Below are 18752 nucleotides of genomic sequence, written 5' to 3'. Positions count from 1 at the left end.
AAGAGTGGGAGGGGATCTGCCCCTGGATCTAGACCTCCGATGTCGGAGTTCAGTATGATGAGGATGGCCATAACAACGTGGACAAGGGCCCGGTGATGGAGACCTGGACCACAATCAGAGAGCGTACCCATGATGTCTGGGAGAGCGGGATCTCCGTGACGACATTGATAATGGTGAAGCTGGTTTGTGATAGTACTCATAGGGGTCCATGCCCAAAAAGGGTGAAGGTGGCCTGAGCCACGGCGAAGGTGGTTGGAGGAACGAAGAGGGAGGTCCGAAATAAGCCGGTGGAGTTGCCGCCCGGCAACGTGGCGTGTGTATATTGGGGGGGGGGGGGGGGGGGGGGGGGGGGGGGGGGGCTGGGTGATAAGGGCATCGCAGCCCTGTCTGGAGATGGACTGAGGTGCCGGGTTTTGGCTCTAGCTTTCCCCCGCCCCTGCAGGGTGGGCGCCGCCCCTTCCCATGCCGGGGATCTCAGCCCCAATGTCAGCACCGCGCTCAGTACTGTCATAAGCGGTGCCACACAGGTAGCTTCCTCCGACGCCGGTAGGCCCTGTGCTGGGTGCCCCTGCATCATTGGCGCTGCAATAGCTGGTGCCGCGTGAGGCGGCGCCGCCGATTCCGGCACTTGCCGCGCTGGCGCCCACAGCGCCCTCCGTGCCGATTGCTGCATAGTCGGAGGCCCAGCCCCGGCCACGTGTGCGACCGCGCTGCCGCCTTCATCAGCCCGCAGCTGAGGGCTCTGCATTCCGCTCGTCCTGCTCGCTGGAACCGCCGGCAAGGATCGAGCCGGGGAGAGTTTCTTCTTCTTTTGCACAGAGGGGGTCAAAGACGCCGCCTTCCTTTTATGTGACCCAGAAGGCCCTTCTGTGTGAGGCTTCTCCGGCGACTCAGGCTGGAGGGCCTTCTCAAACAAGATCACTTTGAGCCTCATTTCTCTGTCCTTCCTGGCCCTGGCTGTAAGCTTAGCACAGTGCAAACACTTCTGGGTAACATGGGATTCCCCCAGGCAACAAATGCACTCACTATGCCCATCAGAGGCCAGCATAGCCTCGTGGCATGACTCACACTTCTTAAACCCCAAGGAAGCCATCGCGGTGAGTGTTTACTGTTAACTGGGTACTTAGCCGCTAATCAGCGCATTCTACAACCCAAATAACATTCACAGCCTTCAGGGTAGCGGACGGCTTAAACAGCCTTCTTTGTCTGCTCCTCTTCCCTCCGTTCCTCTTCTCTCTACTATTTTGTATGCCTTTTTTTTTTTGCTGCTTCTTTTCTCTCTCTCTTTTTTTCTTTATAATAGGAAAAAAACAACGAGCTAACAAGGAAAACAACTATCTTATCTGTCTCAGGCTTTAGAGCTGGAGAGGATTCCATCTGCAGCCATTGGCGGTTGAGAAGGAACTGGCAGGGACCGGATCGTGCACATGACCGAGGGCACGCAAGGGAGCGGCGCACATCGGCGCATGCGCGATCCAGTGGAAACTGCTTGAAGAATTCCGATCTGCGGCGCCGGGCAAGCCCGACGCCTACTGTGGAGCACCCATGGGGACTACTCGAAGGAGAACCTCCTAATGGCCCATACACTGGGCCCAATGACTTAAGGAGAATTATGTCAGTCCTAAGGAGAAAATAGAAGAGATGGACATGCCACCAGTTCCCAAGACCCTTGCTATAGCAGGATATTAATTAACTGAGATATGCCCAGGTGATCCTAGCAGGCAAGCCACACCCATGCTGTAGTGGAAGCACGCCGGCTATAGCTTCCTTCTTCTCATGGAAGCCTCTAAAGACGAATCAGATTTTCAGAAGCAAACCCAATAAGAAGATTCTTTGGAATATCTGCTCCCAGGAGACTGATGAACAAAGAAGCTGGAATTTGTGGGGAAGTGGGCCAGCATGATTCATATTGATAGATTATAAGAACACAAGAATGGCCATACTGGGTCAGACCAAAGGTCCATCCAGCCCAGTAGCCTGTCTGCCGACAGTGGCCAGTGCCAGGTGCCCCAGAGAGGGAGAACCGAAGACGATGACCAAGCGATTTGTCTCCTGCCATACATCTCCAGCCTCTGACAATCAGAAGTCCAGGACACCACTCCTACCCTTGGCTAATAGCTTCCTGTAAACACAGCCAAAGGACTTTCCTGAATTAATTGAATGAACTAGGGTCAAGCTTTGAGAACATCCAACCTTGATTATAAAATTGCCAGTGATTAAGCAAATCCACAACCCTTGACAAGTTGTTCAAAAGGTTAACTACACTCACTGTTAAAAATCTGTCCTTGACTTCCCGTCTGAACTTAGCTACTTTCAACTTCCAGACACTGAACTTTCTGATACCTTTTGTCTGGTAAATTAAATAACCCCCTAGTAGTAAATTTGTTTCCATGTAAGCACTTTTAGATTGCGACCAAGTCATCCCTTAAATTTTTTGTTAAACTAAACTGACTTTCCTCCTCGAGTCCTTTGCTGTCAGACAGATTTTCTAACTCTTCATTCATTCTTCTCGCTCTTCTATGGGCCCTCTCAATTTATCAACATTCTTCTTGTCCTGTGGACACCAGAACTGACACAGGATTCCTGCAGTGGTAGCACTCCCTACTCCTGGTATTTCCTTGTTTAGATATTCAAGGACAGCATTAGCCTTTTGACCACAGCATTACCCTGGGAGTTAGTACTGAGCTAATTAACACAACACATAAGTGCTTTTCAGAGGCCCTGCTTCCCATAGTACAGCCCCCATCCCGAAAGTATGGCTACATTCTCCATTCCTAGCTGTATAATTTTACATTTGGCTGCACTGTCGACAAATCCCAGGGAGTGTCTACACATAAAATGAGTTTTGTCAACAATCAGTTGATAAAACTCGGTACTTCTGCTGACAACCTTCTGCCTCTCCACGATGAGGAATGAGGCCTTCGTGAACAAAACAGCCATGTAGAGGCTCTGGGGGGCCCTCTGTCCCCTGGCAGCCCTATCTGCTGTGCTTCGTGACTGTTCTCTGTAAACAGAGTGGATCAACAGATCAATCTGACTTTATGTGTGGATGTGATCTGTCAACAGAAGCCTTGTCGGAACATCTCTTCTGACAGACACTTGTGTCGACAGATGTTTCTAGTGTACACACAGCCAAAGAGAACACAAATGCTTTAGAAACGCTGGCTGGAAAAGCAGGCGTGGAGATACCCTAGGTACAGAGTTCAAAGGGAGGGAGAACAGTAAATATTTGGGTCCCTGGGGCAGTTCAATCAGGTTGGGGCTCTTCCGGACTCATGCTGCTGGTCCCTCTCCAGTCCATCTTTATTCCAAGCAAAGGAACTTGTAGGTTTCCAGATTAGACTCAGTTAGTGACTGTCACTGTGTGCTGGGTTCCTGCCCAGCCGCTGCTGCTCTAAGTCCTACACAGACCGGCACCCCCCATTACGCTGAGCATTCACAGCCTGTTCCACATATGGCTCTGAACAGGAGCTTCCCGGGAACTCCACTCTGAATTCAGCTTCTCTGCAACTCCTGGCTTGCCATGCAGCTGCTGTTTTGGTTTCCCCGCAGCCACGATCACTTGCCCTGTGCCATTTCCTGAGCGAGGCCAGAAGAAGGGGATGTGCAGAGGGAACTGATGGGAGTTGTAGTCCCTAGCTCAGCAGATCAGTCACAACAGCTTGGCCCACATTTCACTGCAGTATGCCCCTACATGTCTTGCAGTGTGCTTTAATCCCCAGCTGGGTCACTGAATCATGGGCAGTAGACACTGCTCCACGCAGTGCATCTCTAGAGCCCAGTGCTATTTTCACGGCATGGAACAGTACAGCTCTGTTCTTTAAAAGCGAAAGGATTGCCCTTCTTTCTGCAAGCTCTTCAGCTGCTTTTCCACCTTGGGGGAGAAGTCATTCAAGCCTAGCCTAGAACACAAACAGAAAACACTCAGGGTTACCCTCTGGTACCTGATATCACAAACGAACAGGACTCTGCTATTGCTCTCTCTGCTAGGTACTTGCACAGCTCCTTTCTCAGCCTTAGAGCATTTACCCATGAAGCAGCCGTAGGCAGCAGGCAAGTAAACAGTCCCATTTTACACCTGGGGAAGTGAGGCACAGAGAGACTAAGAGCTTGTCTGAAAAAAAAAAACACGCACAGTAAGTGCTTTAGCTTATGCAGTGGTTAGGATGCTGGCTTGGGACTTCAGGGACCAGCATTCGTTTCCTAGCTGTGGCATCCGCTTTCTGTCAGCTAGTCTCTGAAAGTAAACGCTTCAAAACCCTGTAAGTCCTATTCACAAAAACGACTCTCAGGGATACTTAGGTTTTGTTGATTTCTCCGGAAACTTGCTACTGCAGGCTGAGACTTCTCTAGTGCACTTTGAGCTACACTCATTACAAAGCAGGGCCAGTCAATGTGTCCTAAGGAACTTGCAGTGTGGCGTAGTAGAGTCCATACAGACACTGACAGTGTGGCACGCTGGTGGACAGCAGGTATATACACCAATGTAGCACTCCTTGTTCTAGACAAGCCCTGGGGGCAAAATTTGCAAACCTACCCAAGTCGCTTAAGATCCCAAATCCCATTTTCAGATATAGCTCCGGTGCCTACGTCTCCGCAGAAATCAACAAAACCTAAGTATCCCTGAGAGTCATCTTCATAAATAGGACTTACGGGCTCTCAAAGAGGTTACTCCCAGAGACGAGCCAACAGAAAGTGGACGCCACAGCTAGGAAATGAATGCTGGTCCCTGAAGTCCCAAGCCAGCATCCTATCCACTGTATAATCCTTCCACTTGTTACCCAGCTACCCTGGTCTGTAGCACTACCATGTGCATGGGTTATCCAGGGCCTGAGAGACGTGGACTCTCTCTCCTCCTTGATTAATTTCTATACAAAGAACTCAGCAAGTATCTCTGGAGCCTCTGACACCCTCCAGAGCCTCCTTTTGCTCCCCTCCTCCAGAAGCAGCACACAAGAGCCACTTGAGCCTCTCACCTTCCAGAACATTAGACCTGCCCACACCTCTCAGGCCCCTGGGGCTGTGCGAACATTCATGAGGGCAAAGGAGGTGGTGGCACGTCAAAATTCAGAAACCACTCTGCCAAGTAACAAGATCAGGAGCAGCACCTTAGGCAGAGCAGCACTGGGGAGAGACGTGAATGTGAGACTCTGGGGATGACGGGGTGAAACATTGGAGGGGAGTGATGGAGTCCAACTGTCCAAGTGACTTCGGTTGCTTTCGAAATCAACTGGGCAGGGGAGGAGCAGAACTAGGAAGGCACCACAGGGGTGTCTGCGGTATAAAATCCAAGACGCAGTAGCAGAAAGACAGAGAGGGCAGAAAGCAGCAGTGTGGAATAGTCAGGAGCCGTCCGCTCACATCCCACTGAGCAATCTTTCTAGGGGCAGAAGAGGCCCCTTCAATGCAATGTTCACACAGCTCTATAATGCTGCCAAACTCCCCACAAAGCCAACACAGGAATGTGGCCCCTGGTCTCCTGCACTGGACCACCTAAAAACCCCTCTCGATTCTTTGCAATGGACTCCCATCACCCTTCATCCACAGACCACAGCCAATGCCACTCCTAGTATTCCAAGGTTCTGCCCACAGCTGCGCAACACCAGCTCAGCTGGGCTAAGCCAGCTCTGAAAGCTCCTTTGCAGGCCGCTCCACCAGTAGGAAAAACAAAACACAAAGGACAATAGTTTAGTTTCTTCCCGTCAGTATTGGGGTTGGGGCCACGACTCTCAGGCAGTGCTGAGTGGTCATCGGTGGAGTCCGAGTCCTCGGCAGATTCACAGGACAAGCCCAGTACAAGAAGCCTTTGAGGCCCTCCCATGTGCGCTGGCACTGTCCAGGGCCTCCCCCTTTACCCAGCAGGACCCCTTGAGTGCTGAGAGCACCAGCTGGGCTCCATGGCCCACATCTTCCTGGATTTCTCTGCTGAGACTGACAGCAGGCTGGGATAAGGGATGCCAGTCCAGATACTGACTGTTGTGAGGTGGCACTTCTCCACCAGGAAGTGGATGAAGACTGCCAAACTGGTGTGACGAGTGACGTCTGGTTCCGCCCCCCCCTCCCCCAACCACCAGGATTGGATCCAGTCCCCCAAGGCAACTCTCCCTCATCAACCTCCCTACAAGCAGGAATAAAGAAATTATGCAACAGCTTTGCCCAGGCCAAGGAAGCGTGCCTACCAAGAGGAGAAAAGAAACCCAATGCACCGTGTCTTCCCTGCAGGAGGAGCCGGGGGGCCTCTCACCTGAGCTCAGTGAGGCTGGGGCACATCAGGATAAGGAGATGCACATACTCGGCGCTTTGATCGGTGAAAACGTTCGCACTCAGGTTCAGGTGCCGGAGGCTGCATTCTTCAGAAAAAGTAGAGCAGAGGCTCGCACAGGAGACATCCGACAAACCAGTTTGCTGGAGGCTGCAGCAGAGCATCAGAGACATACCTTAGGAGAAAGGCTGCAGTAAAGCCTTGACATGGCAAGCTTCCTCCACCTCCCCACCATCCTCTCTTTCTTGGCCCATGTCACTCTGCCTCCATCTGCCGACAAAGCTCACTGCAGATGCAGAATCACACAGGTTTAACAAGGCTAAAGCTGGCAGAGGGCTGCATCCATATTATCAGGTATGCTCAACCATGCTAAACCCTAAGTGGCAATCTACTGGACACTTAACTTCAGAAGGGACCACTTTGATCATCTGGCTTGATCTCCTGTGCAACACAGAACCTCTCAGAAACAATTCCTGCTGGTCCTACAACTGACCAGTGATCTTAGCATCAGAAACCCGCCTCATCCCATTCCCACTCCCTGCTAGGCTCATGCTAACACAAGCTCAGTCCAAACCCGACCACTCTCTTCTGGAAAGCGTTTTACTTCCAGAGCCCAGACACCATCAGGATCCTGAGATCCTTCAGGGTGGGATTTCAGAGTGGTGCAAATTTAATTAAACTCTCTCTTGTGGCTGTAACTGGTGGTTCACAGCAGGGCTGGGCATGTTTCATCCCTCCCTCAACCCCGCCCCAGACAGTTTGTGCCACAGGAGACAGGACCGGAACGTGATGGGAACCTGGCAAGATTCTTTGTACCTCTTTGAAGTCTCATTCTGTGTACCACCTAACTAATTTTTTTGTTAAGTCTTTAAAGTGCTACTTGACTGCTTTTTTTTTGTTTTAATAGTATGTAGACTAGCACAGCTTTCTCTCTGTTATTTTCTTAACGTGATCTGAAATGAAGCTTATGCCAAGAAATGAGTGAAGGGCTTTGACACCCTGGAAACCTCTAACGTCCAAGAGCAGAAGAGTCATGTTCAGATGGATACTTACACTAATTTCTGAATCTTGCACTCTGCAGACCCAAACACCTTTCATAGGTAAGAAAGGCCCCCATCCCCCAGTTTATTATCCTTAAGGTCAAGACTCAGGAGGGTCCAGTTTCTCATGAGAGCGCATGCCAGCTCTTCATAGCACTCTTTCGTGAACATGTTGTTCCCTAGGCTAGAGAGAAGGAGCCAAATGAGTGAGAGAAAAAAACAGGAAACATTAGAGAGGCCAGAGAGAGAGAAACTGTCTTGAGTCAAGAGGGGGATGAGTGAGAAGAAACAGAAGAACAGAACAAAGGGAAGGGAGTGGGCAGATAGTTTGGAGCATAAGCTTTCGTGAGCTCACGCATCTGATGACACAGGTCCCATGAAAGCTTATGCTCCAAAACATTCGTTAGTCTGTCAGGTGCCACAGGACTTCTTGTTGTTCCTGTACATCCTGTTCTTCTCCTGCTGCTGTGTGGGTGCTGGGCAGGGGGAAATGTTGTAGTTGCAGGGCTTTATTCCAGCCCTTCCCTACGGGTATTGCCAGCTGGCTGTGACACCAGGAGTGCAAGGTGGCAACAGCAACTCCCGGGTCCAGCTGGAGATGAATAGTCCAGACTGAGGGTGACCAAACAGCTGGCCTGTCCTTGCCCAGATATAGGATGACCATATTTTCCTTTGCCAAATATGAGACACGCTGGGGAAGGGGAGGCTCTCGACCTGCAGCTGCCAAGCAAATGCAGGTCCCTGGCTGCCCCACGCTACAGAGAACCAGAACAGGGCTGATGCCCCACAGGGGAAGCTCCCCAGTTGCAGGGGCAGCTGCCCCACTCTGCCAGGCTCTGGGAACAGGACCACTGCCCTGCAGGGATGCTCCCTGGCTCCAGCAGTGGCTGCCCTTTGTGGGCTGCCACCCTGTGGGGGTGTGGCTGTGGCTCCCAGCTGCCGCACACCACCAGACACCAGGGCTGCCAGCCGGTGGAGGCCTCCCCAGCTGCCCCAGGCCTTAGAGCACCAGGAATAGGGCTGCTGCCCCACAGGTGACTTCTGCAGCTGCCCCATGCTTCAGAGCACCGATAACAGGACTGTCGCTCTGCCGGTGGAGGGCCTCCCTGGCTACAGAGAGTGGCTGCTCCATGCCTCGGGGCACTGGCAATAGGGCTGCCGCATGCCTTGGGATGCCAGCAACAGTGCTGCCACCCCATGGGAGAGCTCCCTAGCTGTTGGGGCTCCCTAGCTGCAGAGGCAGCTGCCTTGTGGGGAGGGGAGAGTTCAGCTACACAGGAGGCTGTCTGGCAGTGGGAACTGGGCTTCCTAGCACTGCTGAGGCACCATGTCCCCCTTAAAATCTTAAGGGGGGTAGATAAAACACATTACCCTACCCCACACCCAAACATACCCTGACTTACCTCTATGGCCTAGCTCCTTCTCCTGCTGGTGCCTGCACTGGCCAGTCCGTATTGCACGAGCTGTCCAGCCAGCTCCTGATTGATTTTACCTGCAGCTGTGCTGACTTACAAGGATCTGCAGTGGGAGTGAACATACAGGAAAATTTGCCTTTTTGTTAAAAAAAGGCAGGACACCTGCCTAAAATACAGGACTGTCCCAGTGAAAACAGGACGGGCGGTCACCCCACGGACTATACGCTATACCCCTGAATAGCAGAGGTTTAAAAAGTACCCAAAAAGTTACTTGAGTAAAATCGCAGGCTACTTGACTACAAGCCAGATGGGCCGCTTGTGTACTTCTACTCAAGTAGGTTTCCAGAGGGACACCAGTGACTTGTACGTAAGAACATTCCCGCCCCCCGGCAGCTGCACTCTCACTCCAGTAACTTGTGGGTTGCTTTTTGTACCTCTGGATAACACCAGGGGAGCTGGCAGATGCCGGCACAGGGTTACTGCCCTTCGGGGCGTCCTCTTGTACAGAGGGTAACACTACCCAGAGCAGGGCGGCTGTAGGCGGCAGCAGCAGCTGGGCCCCTCAGGCCGCCGCTGTAAGGCCCCCTTGGTGCTGCGCATCCCGCCAGGGGGAGCGGGAGCGGAGCACGAGGCACCGCGCGCGCAGCTCTCCCCGGGAGAAGCGCGCGGGTGGCGGGGGGGGAGGGGGGCACCCTCGGGAGGTGGACTCACCCGTCCGAAGGGACGGGTGTGTGGGGGGGAACAGTGACGCGAGACTTTGTGTGATTGGGGCGGGGCCACGGCACCGCTTCCCCATTGGGTGGTGTCTGCGCCGCACGGTTGCTAGGAGACGGGTGTAAACAGAGCGGAAAGTTGCCGGAGGCGGCATGGCAACGAACTACAGAGCGGGGCAGGTGAGAGCCGGGGGGAGCACAGCCCGCTCCGCCCCCCCCGCCACGCGCCCGCCTCCCGCGGGGCCCCCAGTCCCCACCCCCCGCTCCGCCTCCCCACCCCCGTGCTTCACCCCCTCGGCTCTCCCGCCTCCCCCGGTCCCCATCCCCACCCCTGCCCCCCGCAGGCCCCCCTCCACTCCCCCAGCCCTACACCCCCTCAGGCCCCCATTTCCCGTGTGACCCCCCAGGCCCTTCTGTCACAAGTCCGCTCGGCCCCCCACCTTCCAGGCGCTCCCCCAGCTTGGCCCCGCCTCCCCACGGGTCCCCCAAGCAGGCCTGCCGAGGGGGCAACGGGGGCAGTCGCCCTGGGGCCTGGGCTTTCCAAGGGGCCCCTTTGAAATGCCACAGCAGCGCATGGGGGGGTGGCACCAGGGCTAACGCACTGAATCCCCTGCTTCCCACATGCCCCTCTCTCGACTCCCCCCAGAGGACCCTGCCTCCTGCGGGTCCCCTGCTGTACCTCCCCAGCCCCCCTCCCACCTTGGCCTCTGGCCCATGCTGCACCCAAGCCCTACTCCCACCGGGGCTCTGCTGCCAGTCCTGTGCCCCAGCTGGGGCTCTGTAACAGCCGGCCCCATGGCTGGATAAAAAGGCCCATGGGCTGCCTGTTGGACACCCCTGCCCTCATCCAATTCCTCTAGCCCCCTCTCCCCCCAGGCCTGACACTGACTTGGGATCCCAACACCACTCTGGTCCAACCACTCTCGCAAATCTCCACGAGACAGATCCCTGTGCAGAGTCCTGCAGACAAACCTCCTCCGCTGAGACTGCCTCCCACACCACCCCATCCAACCCCTTCTCTTTTGTGCCCCCAGCCTCCTCCTGGCTACCAGTTTTCCATGGCAGCCTCGACCCCTCTGACACAGCAAGGGTCAGGGAAGCTCATGGACACGCCTTCCATATCTATCCCTGGCCAGGAATTCAGAATCACAGAATCCTAGGGCTGGAAGGGGCCTCAGGAGGTCAAATCCAGCCCTCTGCCCAAAGCAGCATCAACCCTAAAATCATGCCCACTCACGTTACAGCAGAGGAAACTGAGGCCCAGGATGAGAGGCAACTTGTCCTAGGTCGTAGCACAAATATATGCAGCACAGGTGGACCTTGGTATTTCTGGGTTGATTTGCAGGGGCCAAGGTGGCTTGCATGCATTCCTACCAAGGATAGGGTCTTGTGAGTCCTGCTCATCACCTACCCCATGCTGTTTAGGGCACAAGGCACAAGAATGTTAGTGCAACAGGATGGGCTGAAAAGACCTCTGACTGGAAAAGAGGTGTTTTGGGAGAGGGGCCACATCAGACTATTTGAGTGCACCCAGATTTCAGTGCAGGCCCAGTTGCCCTGAGTATCTGCAGTAGACGGTGCAATCTGGATCAACTGCCTCTGTTTTAATGGCTTATCCCCTCTCTCTTTTGCAGTATGAGGATGCCTTCACTGCACAGAATTTGCAAAATTGGACCCTACCCAAACTCTACAAGGAGGTAAGCCCCATCTGCCCTCACCCTGCACTGTCTGTGCTCCCCTTTCAGGGCATCTCCCTTGCCTCTGTGCTGGGATCAGACAAACGTGGGCCAGGTGGCCAGTTTGGGGACCTACACATTTGGATCACATGCTGCTGGCAAACCCTGTTTGCCAAGGGCCCCGATGCTGATAGGCAGGTTGATGGACTCCTGCCGCCCTTAGCCCCTCCCAGGGTCTCCCACATAGCCCAGCCTCCATGTAGCTGTGGCTGTCTATTTCGGTTCTTCCAACACAAAGAATTTAACCCGTTGTTTTCCTTTTGCCCTCAGCACCCCTCTGCCCGGGAAGGATACACCCAGTTTATAGCAAATGATCGAGGGCATCTGCTCCCCTCAGTGCCACGTTCAAAGGTGAGTGAGCTGGTTTGACTCCAGTTGTCTAAGCGGTTTTCAGGGTGGGAATCGGGTGCCCCAGTGAGTAGGCAAGTAACTATGCCTTCATTCTGATGCCCACCACCATGATCGCTGAGCCCTGCCAGGTACATCAGATCTGCGTTATGAAAACTATAGGGAACCAAATCAAGCAGCAGTGCCCCAAGCTCCGGCTCAGCAGATGGTGAGGACTTTCCTTCCTCATATCCTCTTGCTGAATCACAGTAAGAGAAATTAACCCTGGTGACCCCTGCCTCTGTTAGCACTCAGTGCTGGTGCTGGCCCAGGGAGCAGTGTGATCACAGACAGGAGGGGATATGCCCACGAGCCCCAACCACAGGGGGTGCTGCTTTTTGCCCTTCCTGGCTCAGATTCAAGAGTGTTCTGTCTGGGGAAGGTATTTTCTAACCACAAATGGGATGGACCAGCTGTTTGTACACAAAGCGCATCTTTCCTAGGGCCCCTAAGCTATTGTGCAGGGCCCTCCCCTGGAAACACTAGCTCAGTCTGGTGGGGTGAGAGTCCTGCCTGTGCAACTCTTTAGAGAGGAGGCTGCCAGGATTTAGTCGTCCACAGAAACTAATGCAGAGGAGCCAGAGGCAGCAGGTGGATTCCTAGGTTGTTCTTGCCCCCTTCAGAACCAGGGCTAGGGAAAATACAACTGTGCGTAAGTCAAGTTATTGCTGGCTGAGTTTCTCTCTTCAGGTGCAGGAAGCTTTGGGGAGTGGGGTCTCACAGCCAGTTGACTAGGAGCAGCCCCCTTCAAACATGGCTGTAGCAGTCATTTGATGCCAATGCAGAATGTCTGCTCAGTCTGGCAGAGAAGTACCCAGAGTGCTGCTGCTCAAGACCAAAGCCAACTCCTGCTTCCCCTGCAGACTTCCCCCTGGGGCACATTTATGGGAACCTGGGAGATGCCACTGAAGATTCCCCCAGCCAAATTGAACCTGACGTCCCGTTCACCTGCCGCAGCCTCGCGCCTCACTGATTGGATCCACAAGTCCACCAAGCTGACCAGTGCCTGCAACGGCCTCCGCCCGCAGATCACTGGCAAGGTAGGGGGCCACGTGTGGAGGGGCAACACCACACTCCAGGGAGCAGACAGCACCAGCCACTTGTTTGGTTGTTGGGTTGAATCCTAACAGAGCAGAGGTGGGGTGACCCTGGCATGTGGGCCACCCCAGTCAGCACTAGAAAACTAAAGGTATTGGTAATTGTTGGTGCAATTTTGTGCCAGTGCTGATCTGTGCCTGCTCTGAACAACACAAAGGTCTCTGACCTGGGCAAATGACTGGACAGTTGTGATGCCTCAAAAGACCAAGGCCAGGATTTGTGAAGCCAGCTGGGAGTGCCCCAAGGACTCTTTTTCTTAGCCTCTTGTCCCTCCTTTCAGAGCATATGTAATCACCTGAACATGGCAGTCTGTGCCAGGCTCAGGAGGTTCTGACTCAGCTGCCTGGTGAAGGTGCCTCCCTGGGCTGTCTGCCACCCCATATCTGCAACCCCCACTCAATTAAAACCCTAATCCTGGCTAGTGCTGAGGGGGACCCTTTCATCTCAAGAAGGCCAGGGACTCTGGAACCTTGACAGCATTTGGGGAGGGGAACCTTCTCATCTGGGCTGGTCCCTTTCCCAAAGGGTAAGTAAGTGCAAGATTAGTTTTTCAGCTGGTTTGCAGGGCTGCATCATCTGGTGCAACTGGGCTGCTGGGGGCAGCATAGCATTGATTGTGCACTCTGCCCTAGCAGCATGGAGCGTGTGCTCATGCAGTGCTGCAGCTGCACCGGCAGGGGGAATGTACACACCACAGCTCTCTCTCCTGCCAGTCTTCTGGCGCTGAGAGTGGCAGCTGCCCAGAATGCAGAGGAGGGTCCCAAGGGCAGTTTTCCAAGCTGACCCTGCCCCAGCTGCTCCTGGGTAGTGCTCAGTGGCCTCTCTTTGATTATCTGACAAACTTGCTCTGGCACAGAAAAGCCCATGCCCCAAGCATGCCTCTGCCCACATTACACCGGGGAACCCCCAGAGCTATCGGTGGAGGTAGAATATGTTGAGCATAGTGCTCAGGGCTGGGGGAAGGGGTTCCTAGTAGAAGGGGGGCAGGTCAGGCCTGACTGAAGTTTTCCAAGTGGCCAGAAGCCCTTCTTGAACCTGCAGGACACTGGCCAGCCCCTTTCTAAAGGGTTAATGTTGCAGCACTCACAGTAGGCTCTCCAGTGCCACTGGGATCAACGATGGGAGCACATTGACCCTGGCTGATGGTCTTTGATCCTGGGTGGTGCTGAAATGGCACCAACTCAACCGCAGGTGTCAGTGGCAACAGTCTGCTGCAGCAGCACTGAGGAAAGGGAGGTGTTACAGCCAGCCTAGAGAGGGACCCACCTGGAACATGGAGACCCAGCCAGGGGAAGAACTACTGCAAGCCCTCTCTCTCTGTAAGGGAGCCGGCAGGGTCAGGTGCAGACCCCAACTGGCAGTAGAGCAGCTTGCCTGTAGTCCCAGCTCTGCCCTTTACCTCCCCCTGCCGCCCTTTCTCAGCATCTTTCTCTGGCACTGAGGGCCTCTGTGCAGCATCCCAGAAAGATCACAAGTGCAGACTTCAAATCACCATTCTACTTCTTCCACCCCAAACAGCCTCAAGAGCCTGAATCACGAACAGAAACCATAAAGGAGCCTTCCAGTAAGAACAGCCGTGCATCTAGCAGAGACTCCCAGCTCCCGAGGTCCTCAGCCAAAATGCCTCCTGAAGAGGAGGCTTATCACAAAGGCTCTGCCACCTCCAAGGTGCCACTGTCACGCCAGCCTGGCTGCATGGATGTTCGAATCAAAGAATCCACCTCCCAAGAGATATCAGGTTTGCACCAACCAGGCTCAAAGGAGGATAAGCACAGAGGAAGTGTGTCATCTGAGGTCCCACTGTCACGCCAGCCTGGCTGCATGGATGTTCGAATCAAAGAAATCTCCTCACCCAAAGGCCCAGCTTCCTTCCGACCTCTTTCCAGGGAGGCTAATCCCAGACGAGCCATCTCTGCTGAAATCCCAGCTGCAAGTCGACCTGGGTCAATGGAGGCCAAAGCCAAAGGAGTCAGCTCGCCTGAGCTTGTGGCTTCATGTCGTCCTGGGTCAATGGAGGCCAGTCTCAGGGGAGACATTTCATCTGAGGCTTCAGCATCAAATCGTCCTGGTTCAAGGGTTAGCAAAGCCACAGAGATCCAGAAAAGCATGTCAAGGAAGGGAGGCGAGGGGAACGGGAGCAGGTCACCCACGGTGGAAGGAACAGAAAGACCCAACTCCTGCCCCGAAGAAAGATTTGAGCAAACATTCAACTGAAGGTCAAAGCAAATTCTATGCCCAAGACACAAACACTAACAAGACCAAGGACCAACATCTTGCTCAGCATTTCAAGCCATTCTGGCCCCTTCCTTTCTTCAGTTCTAGTCACCTCCATCCCCAGGCTGGAGGTGTTTCTTTTCCCTCTCCGCCTTCCTTGCAGCTAGTTGTAACTCTCTTAACTTTTAACACTGTTTGTGAGCTAGTTTCTTTGTGAGTAGGAGCTTCTCCCCGGATACGAGGGTGCCCAAACGACCCAGCAGAGAGACAATCAACTTTCCAGCCTCTTGAGCCCCAAGGCTGGGGCTTTCAGACAAAGACACTGCCTCACAGGGACATTTATCCACCCCTAGGCACCAGTTGCTCTGCAATCTGAGCATGGGAACGAAACCAGCCAAGGCTGAAGCAAAGGTTGGCAAGAGGGTGGCTGGTTCTGAAGGAGCCCAAGTGATGCTGCTGATTTGACTGTACCATGTGGCCAGCGTATGTGTTCATGGTCATCAACACACAAATACAACTAAAAAAAACCAAAAAATTTCCCATCAGTTTTCCTTTATCAGAACTAACATCAATGGCAGGCCAAGGGCTGACACACACCCTCCACTCCCACCCATCCACCACAGCTCCTGCCAGCATCCTTCATGCTGCACCATCAGATCAGACTAGAGGCCTGTGCGCTGGGCCTCCCTTGCCTCCACAGATGATGTCTTTGTGTTCTAATTATAGCAGGGGTTGTGGGGCTGCAACCATCTACATTTCAAGCAGATGGGGAGCAGCCCTGGGGTTCCTGGTGTGATGTCCTTGCGGCCCTCAATCCCTCACAAAGTTTGATATGTTGATTGCTTTCCTGCAAAGCTGGCTCTTGTTCACCCCCTCTCTGAAGGGGAGGGACAAACCGACATTCAGCTTTTACAAGGCAGGTTTCAAATGCATAGAGAAATGGGAGGCAAAGGACCAGAAGGGTATGACGTAAAGCTAGCAGCCCCAAATCCTGCGACTGTAAAACCACTGCCGCCTGCCTCTGTTGCTTCTCTCCCAAACTTACCAGGTTGTAGTCCCCAGAAGTGAGAGCACATCTTCCCATCTTTCTGGCCAAACTGGTTAACAGCAAACACATGCCAAATAACTCATTAGAAATCAAGGACTTCAATTAAAAGTCATTATAGCACCTGCAGCATGTAATCAGTACGAGTTGAAATATAATTTTGGAGATGGTTACTCCTACTGGGCTGCTCTACCCACATGGCTGCAGATCTTTTCATGGGAGGTGGGATTAGGTCTGTATAACCCCTTCTGTACTCCCCCCACAACACACACACACACGCGCTCTCTCTCTCTCTGTGACAGGGAGAGAGGGCAAGCATGCAGACTAGAGGTTTAAGATATCTGTCCCTGCCTGGTTTTCAAATGTTGCGATTCAAGTCTTCTCTGGGCTTGGATCCTCTGTGGTGGTTGAAGAACCAGTGAAGAGCCAGAAGTGACAGCTGAACACCTGGCTGGGGAGAAGGGTTTATTGTGACTGTTGCACTACTATGTTTGCTTTTGCTGTTTTGTGTTCTGCAATTTTGTAATTGTAAATTGGGCCTCCCCAGCCAGCAGATGTTTACAGTGGGGTCCAGCAGGGACTGGTTCTCTGCCTTATGCTATTTGACATTTGTATCCACAGCCTTGAGGAAAACATCACGTGTTGACTGATAAAATTTGCAGATGATACAAAAATCAGGGAAGTGGCAAATAATGAAGATCACTGCCACAGCCATCTGGATACCTGGTACAATGGGTGCAAGCAAACCACATGCCTTTAAAATGGCTAAATGTAAACATGTCTAAGAACAAACGTCAGCCATGCTTTCACAAGAGGGGGCCTCTCTCCTGAGAAGCATTTACTGTGAAAAAGATTAGGGGATCCTGGTGGATAACCAGCAAATCCTTGGCTGCCCAAACAGGAATCTTGAACAGGAGTAAAGAGGTTTCTTTATCACTGTACTTGGCACGGATATGACCACTGCTGAAATTGTATGCCCTGTTCTGGAGTCTAGTCAGAAGAACATGGATAAAGTGGGGAGAGTGAGGAAGCCATGAGAATGATTAAAGCAGTAGAAAACATGACTAAAGGAAGTCACTCAGCTTAAAGAAATGGATAAAAGGTGATTTGATCAAAGTCTGTAAGCAGCTAGAAGGGGAATTCAATAATGAGCTCTTCAGTATAACATGGGCCAGTGGACTGAAACTAGAAAAATTCAGATTGCAAATGAAAAAAGTGTAAATTGGTGGTCTCCAACCTTTTTATGCCCAAAATCATTTTCCAAATTTAAGGGCAACCCACGAGCTACCCTGTTGCACTCCATCACTCCCCTTTGCTTGCTCTCATCCACCCTCTCACTTATACTGGGCTAAGGCAAGGGGTTAGAGTACTGGAGGGAGTGTGGGGTACTGGTTCGGAGGGCTCAGGGCTGGGGTGGGATTTTGGTGTGCTGGCTTTGGAAGGGGAGTCAGGGCAGGGGTGCAAGCTCCAGGAGGCAGCTCCAGGCAAAGGTACAGGAGCAGTGCAAGCTCTTAGCCCTGGGAGTGGGGGTGGCAGGGGTATAGGAGGGGGTACTGCCTCTGGGAGGGGGCTGTGATGCAGGCTCATGCAAGGCAGCACTTACCTGCAACTCCTCTCAACCACGTGGCTGCACTGCCCCCAGCAGGGCTGTCCAACTCTGGACAGAAGATACAGCTGGCAGCAGGGGAGGGGGCAGTGCAGCTGCACAGGCATGAGAAGCTGTGGGCATGGGCCCCTGGCTCCTGGAAGCAGTGGCAGCATGTTCCTCTCCTTTGGCCACTGCATCTCCTGGCAGCAAGAACCCTGCAGCTCTGTGGATACCAATGTCTATTTGCGTGAAGACATTTGCATCCATGCAGGGCTGTACATACTGCTCCTGGAAGAAGCAACAAGCCCCTGTTGCACCAGGAGGTGGGGTTGAGGGCACAAGGCTCCACACACTGCCCCCACTGGCCACAGTTTGTTTCCAGCCAGTGAGAGCTACAGGGGTGGTAGTTTAACTGCTCATGGGCAGATGTGAACCTAGGAGCTCTGTGGCTTAGTGCGAGTCTCTACAGATTGAACTCAAGGCCAACTGGCACTCAGCTAAGGCTACGTCAACACAACAGCATACAGTCGATTTTAAGGCACTTAGCTTGATTTTACATGAGACTGTCTTCCCTGAAAATACCATTAGGTCAATTTTAACCAGCATTAAGGTCGACTTCCTTGCTTCAACCCTCCAATGTGGCATAAAGCCAAGTTCAAATCTGAAAGGTCGAATTAATGCTAGTGTGGAAACTGTGTTACTTTAAATCCATTTTATTGGCCTCCAGAGGTATGCCACAATGCCCAGAATGTACATATTCTGTCCGCTTTCACCTCACTTGCTCTCCAGGCATGCAAGAAGCAGGAAATAGGAACCACAGCTATCTGATTCATTTCCTTATGTTCAGCTTGACAATCTCTTTTAGCCAGGAAAGAGTCCCAGCATGAAGTCATAAAGAGAGACAGGATCTCATTTTGGCTGTTGAGCTAGTTCCCGCCCCATCACCCGGTGGCATGTCCTGCACTGTGCAAGGTGAAGGCTTCTTCCCTGCACAGGATGCAGCGGGACAGACTGAGAAACTTTTCTGAGCTTCATATTTGTACATGGCAGCCTCCCCACCTGTGCCGCACGGTTGGCAGCCTAGCCCTCGCCAGATCGTGGCCGCTGGGCTGCGGGCATCACGCTTGCAAACAGCGGCAAGTGCTGCCCTGCGCTGAGTGAAGGTTTCACACACAAGATTTAGCAGGAGAGACTGAAAACTTTTTTTCTGTGCTTTGCATTTGCATACGGCAGCCCCCCTCACAAGATGATCAT

General features: G+C 53.1%; 1 protein-coding gene and 1 long non-coding RNA gene across 2 annotated transcripts; one reads left to right on the top strand and one right to left on the bottom strand.

The window, feature by feature from the left end:
• Window positions 1–1567: 1567 nt before the first annotated feature.
• LOC142003778 (uncharacterized) lies at window positions 1568–9385 on the bottom strand. The gene is made up of 5 exons (XR_012642883.1): window positions 9152–9385; window positions 8706–8820; window positions 7316–7486; window positions 6245–6412; window positions 1568–3902 (listed from the first exon to the last, which is right to left on the bottom strand). It is a non-coding gene; the product is annotated as an uncharacterized LOC142003778 (long non-coding RNA).
• Window positions 9386–9583: 198 nt separating this feature from the next.
• CFAP126 (cilia and flagella associated protein 126) lies at window positions 9584–16941 on the top strand. The gene is made up of 5 exons (XM_074981438.1): window positions 9584–9610; window positions 11065–11127; window positions 11437–11517; window positions 12417–12593; window positions 14170–16941. The coding sequence occupies exons 1-5, from the start codon at window positions 9584–9586 to the stop codon at window positions 14863–14865; spliced, it is 1044 nt and encodes a 347-aa protein (XP_074837539.1). The 3' UTR covers window positions 14866–16941.
• Window positions 16942–18752: the final 1811 nt, after the last annotated feature.

Source organism: Carettochelys insculpta, chromosome 30, assembly GCF_033958435.1.
Source record: "Carettochelys insculpta isolate YL-2023 chromosome 30, ASM3395843v1, whole genome shotgun sequence".
In the NCBI taxonomy this organism is placed as follows: Eukaryota; Metazoa; Chordata; order Testudines; family Carettochelyidae; genus Carettochelys; species Carettochelys insculpta.
The sequence above is the reverse complement of the archived record's forward strand: the minus strand, read 5'-3'. Positions and strand labels throughout refer to the sequence as shown.